This window comes from Phalacrocorax aristotelis, chromosome 10 (assembly GCF_949628215.1).
Source record: "Phalacrocorax aristotelis chromosome 10, bGulAri2.1, whole genome shotgun sequence".
NCBI lineage: Eukaryota > Metazoa > Chordata > Aves > Suliformes > Phalacrocoracidae > Phalacrocorax > Phalacrocorax aristotelis.
This window is the reverse complement of record NC_134285.1, coordinates 25665523-25671371: the sequence shown is the minus strand read 5'-3', so window position 1 is coordinate 25671371 and position 5849 is coordinate 25665523. Positions and strand designations below refer to the sequence as shown.

General features: G+C 62.4%; 1 protein-coding gene across 1 annotated transcript; it reads left to right on the top strand.

The window, feature by feature from the left end:
* Positions 1 to 553: 553 nt before the first annotated feature.
* LOC142062868 (glucagon receptor-like) lies at positions 554 to 5569 on the top strand. Its single transcript, XM_075106003.1, has 13 exons — positions 554 to 801; positions 1067 to 1163; positions 1499 to 1606; positions 1885 to 2006; positions 2111 to 2217; positions 2332 to 2488; positions 2958 to 3117; positions 3317 to 3377; positions 3567 to 3636; positions 4084 to 4172; positions 4388 to 4526; positions 4828 to 4869; positions 5017 to 5569. Exons 1-13 carry the CDS (start codon positions 676 to 678, stop codon positions 5086 to 5088), a joined length of 1350 nt encoding a protein of 449 aa, XP_074962104.1. The 5' UTR covers positions 554 to 675; the 3' UTR covers positions 5089 to 5569.
* Positions 5570 to 5849: the final 280 nt, after the last annotated feature.

Below are 5849 nucleotides of genomic sequence, written 5' to 3'. Positions count from 1 at the left end.
CTCCCTCCGGAGCCCCCCAGCTGGGGCTGTGCGGGGCGGGGGACCGCGGAGGTGGTCTCTGCGAGCAGGAGTGGGGCCGGGAGGTGATGGAGTGCAGCTGGTTTGGGGGGTCCCGTCCTGGCTGGCAGGCAGAGGGGCGGGGAGAGGCACGGCGGGTCCCAGGGCCCGCCCGGAGAGATCTCCTCGGCTTCCTCTGGTGTTGTCCCTGCAGCCCTGGCCCCTTCCCGGGGGTTAGTGGCAACAGGCCACCCGTGGGGTGCGGGCCACACACCGGGGTGAGCAGAGGTGACACGAGGGCTGTCACATCGCTTACCAGGATGGCTTTTGCTCCCTTCCAACTTCAGCATCACGGCCCCCTCGCTTGCCAGCTGTCCCGGGGGCTGGCAGCAGTGGAGTGGAAGCTGGCAAGGCTCAGCTAAGAGGTGTGATCCGATTATGCCCCTGCTCCCGGCTGCTCTGCCTGGTGCTCCCTGAGGCTTTGGCTCCAGTAGGGAAGTGACCTGGGGCTGTGGCAGCCCAGGACGTGCCTGAGGCTAGCACTCACACCCCAGTTCTCCTCTGCGGCCTCAGGGAGCACATCTCCTTGCCTGTACCAGAGTGGGCAGCTGGCAGAGCCGTACCCTCCTCACTTCTCCACCTTTCGCCCAGGATCCAGGTCCCCAGCACAGCCTGGAGATGTACCCTGGCACTGGGAGCACTGGCTGCAGGCCGGCAAGGACAGCTATGAGGGACGTGCTCGGGTCTGGGTACCAGCGGAGCCTCATCCATCTTGCCTGGATGTGCCTGTTTGCCATCATCCCGGTAAGAGGCAAGCTGGAGCCAGCTCATGGGGCAGAGGGGTTGGCACTATTGAGCTTTGGCCCATTGCCAATGGGCTCAGTTCTGGCTTCGTTGCATGTTCCTGCCTGTCTCGAGGAAGCTGGCACACAGCAGTTCATCAGGGGGATGCAGGCAGCCGGTGTGGGGAGACACCGGGTGCCGTGGTGGGGTGGGCAGGCCAGCACGGGCTCCATGCCCTGGTGTGCAGTGGTCAGCCGGAGGCTCTGACCCAGTTCTGGGCTTGCAGCATTGTGGGGCCAAGGTGCTGGAGAAGACCTTTGAGGAGTGGATGCGGTACCGTGATGAGTGCTTGAGGAAGATGGCAAGTGAGCCCTACCCGGCAGGTACCTGCCTATGCCCTGGCTTGGGGTCAGGCGTGGGGACACACAGAGCCAGGTGACAGCTAGGGCTGGGGCTGGTTCTATCCCTCCTCCAGCATCCTCTATGCTGGTCACTTCAGGAGGGATGAGCCGGGGGCTGAGGGGTGTCTCTGCATCTCAGGTGGGATGCCCAGGGCTGGGATGCCCTAGGGGCTGAGGCTGGCGTGGGGCAGGGCCCCGTTCAGGGTGATGCCAGCCCCCATGGAGGTGCTGGCAGCAGGCTGGGATGGCGGAGGTGGATGCGGCTGTGCTGTCAGCATCTGACCATTGGCTTTTCCCTGACTTGCTGCCGTTGGAAGGGCTTTTCTGCAACCGGACATTCGACATGTATGCCTGCTGGCCCGATGGGAGCCCCGGCACTGCCGTCAATGTCTCCTGCCCTTTCTACCTGCCCTGGTTTGAGAAAGGTGACAATGAGCCTCTGCCACCCCAGAGCTGGAAGCCAGGGCTAAGCATGCTGGGGCGGGGAGGGGGGGTAGAGGCTCTCAGGGTTTCCCACTGCTAGGGGGAGAGGGACCCATGAGCAGACCATGGGGTAAGGGGATACAGGAGCTGAGCTAGCCTGTGCCCTGCTCATGCCTGCCCTGGAAAAGGGTCTTTGGGGCTGAGCAGAATCTGACCCGTTGTCCCAGGAGGAGGGTTTGGGAGAGCCTGAGTGGAACATGACCATGCTTCATGTCCGCAGTGAAACATGGGCTGGTGAGCCGCAGGTGTGGCACTGACGGGCAGTGGGTGACGGTGAACGGCAGCCAGCCCTGGCGGGACTACTCGCAGTGCGAGGAGGAGATGGAGTCTGCCATCGAGGAGGTGGGAAGCCCTGGCCGGCTGCTGGGCAGGGACAGGCAGGGGCACCCTAGCTGTGCAGGCGGGTGCTGCTCGCCCAGGCTCACCGGCATGGTGCTTGCCTGCAGGAGGGTGCCCGCCAGCTGATGGTGAGCTTCAAAGTGCTCTACACTGTGGGGTACTCGCTGTCGCTCCTGACCCTTGTCTCTGCCCTGCTTGTCCTCACTGTCTTCAGGTAGGAGAGCCAGGGGGCCACAGTCCTGCCCCTTGTCCTTGCCAGGTGGTGATGGCTGAGCTGAGGGGTGCCCCTGCCACCTGCCTGGCCCCCTGACACACTCTCTCTTGTCAGGAAGCTCCGCTGCACCAGGAACTACATCCATGCCAACCTCTTTGCCTCCTTTGGGCTGCGGGCGACCTCAGTGATGGTGAAGGATGCGCTGCTGGAAAAGCGCTGGGGCATGGAGGTGGTGCAGGTGGCCGACTGGGAGGCTCTGCTGAGCCACGAGGCAAGTGCTGCTGTGCCCCCAGGGGAACCCTGTTCGATGTTGGGCTGGAATCGGGGTGGGGACCCTCACTTTGCGGAGGGGTGTGCAGCCGGGTGCTGGTGCCCACACAGGCCCAGGCACCCAGTGGGTGAGTTCTTGGGGTGTCCATGTGCCTGGTAGGCAAGCTCTTGGGGTGCTTGTGCTGCCCATACACACAGTGGGTGAGCTCTTATGGACCTGATGGATGAGGTCTCGGAGTGCCTATGCTGCCCGTGTACCCTCTGGGCAAGCCATGAGGGTGCCCGTGCCCCTGTGGGTGAGCTCTTAGGATGCCTGTGCAGCACTGTGCATCCAGTGGGTGAGCTCTTAGGGTGCTGGTGCATCCAGTGGACAAGCTATTGGGGTGCCTGTACAACGCCTGGGTGAGCTCTCAGGGTGCCTGTGCCCCTGTGTGCGCACTGCTGGCCCCAAAGCAGGTCTCCTCTCACAGGCGGCGCTGGGCTGCCGGGCTGCACAAGTGCTGATGCAGTACTGCATCCTGGCCAACCACTACTGGTTCCTGGTGGAAGCTGTCTACCTCTACAAGCTGCTGATCGGGGCCGTCTTCTCCGAGAAGAATTACTACAGGCTCTACCTCTACCTGGGCTGGGGTAGGGGCCACCCGGGCACGCGGTGGGGCCAGGATTGGTGCCTGGTGTCAGTGAGTGCCATGGCCCAAATCGGCCCCGGGAGGGTGTGGGCTGGGGGCTCTGCTGACCCTGGGCATCCCCACAGTGTCTCCTGCCCTGGAGCTGGTTTTTCAGCTCAGGCGGGTGCTTGGTTTTACAGGGTTTGCTGTGTGACTTGCAGGGACCCCCGTGGTGTTCGTCGTGCCCTGGATAGCCGCCAAGTACCTGAAGGAGAATGTGGAGTGAGTGGGGAAGGATGGGGGGTCCTGTTGGCATGCTCAGCCCAAGGCTGGGGTTTGGGCTCAGCTGGGGAGTGGGACAGAGACTGCTGTGGGTCAGTGACCCACCTCGCTGGGGCTGGCACACTTGTGGCCTCATTCTGCAGCCCTGGCATGGTGTGATAGTGCTGCTCTCCGTGTCTCCCTGGGCAGGTGCTGGGGACTGAATGAGAACATGGCTTACTGGTGGATCATCCGCATCCCCATCCTGCTCGCCTCCCTGGTAGGGGGGCACCTGCCAGCCCCACACCTCTTTGGGGAACAGCAGCTGGGACCCTGGCTCCTGGCCGTGGGGGAGGGGGGGGCAGTGGCAGAATGCAGGAGGGAGGGGTTGGCCTCCAAGACATCATGCTAAATGCACATGGGGTTTTGTTTTTGCACCAGCTTGCTAGTCCCCAGTCTCTGGGCGTCCATGTGGGGTGGGCTCTGCTGAGCCCCAGAGAAGGGGGCTGCAGGTGGCTCCTGCTGCTTCCTAGCTGGGATTTTGGGATGGCAGGAGGGGAGGAAGGGCAGCCCTGAGGACCCAGAGCTGCTGGGCTGCACCAGCCTTGGCAGTACACGGGGGTGTCATCTCCTGCAGCCTCTAAGGGTGTGTATCATGGCCACGGTGGGCTGCAAGGGGTGGGGGTGCTGGCCTATGTGTGCCCCTACACTATGTCCCTGCTGCCAGATAAACCTGCTGATCTTCATGAGGATCCTCAAGGTGATCCTGGCCAAGCTCCGTGCCAACCAGAAGGGCTACGCAGACTACAAGCTGCGGTGAGTCGGGAGGGAGCGGGGACTGGTTGTGGGTCCGCCCTGGTCCTGGGATTACATCACCTCCATCTCCCCATCCACCTCCACCATCCCACTCCTCCATCCTGCACATACTTAAATGATCGCCCTGAATTTAACTAAGAGCTCGTCCTTGCCTGCATCTGTGCTCCAGCCCTTCAGTACTCACTGCCGGAGGGGGTCCCCTTATACTCTTTCAGGCTGGCCAAAGCCACGCTTACCCTCATCCCCCTCTTTGGGATCCACGAGGTTGTCTTCATCTTTGCCACGGATGAGCAAACCACAGGCATCCTGCGCTACGTCAAGGTGTTCTTCACCCTCTTCCTCAACTCCTTCCAGGTGAGGTGGGAGTGTGACATGTCTTTGCTCTGCCTTGGGCACACCGTGGAGCAAGAATTAGGGGGGCCCTTTTCCAGCTTGCTCTCCCCATGGTGCCTCAGCCTGCGGCTGGGCTCAGAGAGGGGATGCTGGCTTTCCCACCCCCAGCCCTGTTGTTTAGTGGTGCCTCCTGTGTTCTCTGAGGCAGTGGTGGCAGGGGGACCTCGGCCCCAGAAGTGCCCAGAAATGGCCTGGGGGGGGCTAAACCCAGCCTCGGGAGAGGGGGTGCACACTGGGGCTCACTCCCCTGCTCTCCCTCTAGGGCTTCCTGGTGGCTGTGCTGTACTGCTTCGCCAATAAGGAGGTATGTACCTGCTGCAGCTTCTTCTGCCCTGTGCTGGGGCTCAACCCTGTCTTGGCTGGTGGCTTTGCCATCTTGCCCCTTGCCCGCTCAGTCTGTGAGGAGGGCATGGCCAGGGAAAAACCTCTACTCTCTGCCCTGCCATGGCAGGTGAAGTCAGAGATGAAGAAGAAGTGGCAGCTCTGGAAGCTCGACCATCCGGCGCTCTGCTGTGCCCAGTGATGCAGCAACCAGCGCCGCAGAGCCAGAGAGGCATTGCTGGCCATGACAGGCACGGGGGCCCGGCTGGAGGGCAGGGGGGCATGGGGAAGCTAAGCTGTGACAGCACCCACCCGGGACGGCCGGGCTGGGACCAGTGTCTCAGCTGTGCCGCACCTGAGAGCACTGGAGCTGCTGGAGGGGACGTGGCCCCGCTGCGCTCTGAGGGGGAGACATGCACCCTTGGCTCTTACCAGACATTGCTGCTCCCTCAGAAGAGCCTCACCTCGCTTGGGCTTGGTGAACTGCTTGGGGAGATGCACCTGCTGCTTTCTCTCGCTGCCTGAACACCATCAGCTACCTCGGTTGGCATCCACCAGATATGCTCCTGGGAAACCCCCTTCCCATCCACACCAGCCTGGGCATCTGCAGGAGGTGGTCATTGTGGCTGGAGAGGGAGCCTGGCCACCACCAGCAGCAGCGGGCAAGCAGCAGGGACTGGGAGATGCTGCTCAGCCGGGTGCTGCTGCACAGATCTGCTGCCCCGCTGCCCAGATGAACAAGCACCTCCTGCTGCAGCCTGGGCCATGCCAGCACCGCTCCGATCCAGGGCATCGCTTTCATGCTCTCCTTTCCCTAAGCAAGGACCATTTCACAAACACCCTGTGAGCTCTGAGCTATCCATCCCAGGGTCATCCTGAAAAGCAACTTTTCATAGTGAGGTGCTGCTTCTGCACCTTCTCACCACCCTCATCACTGATACAGAATATGGCATCAGCACCTGC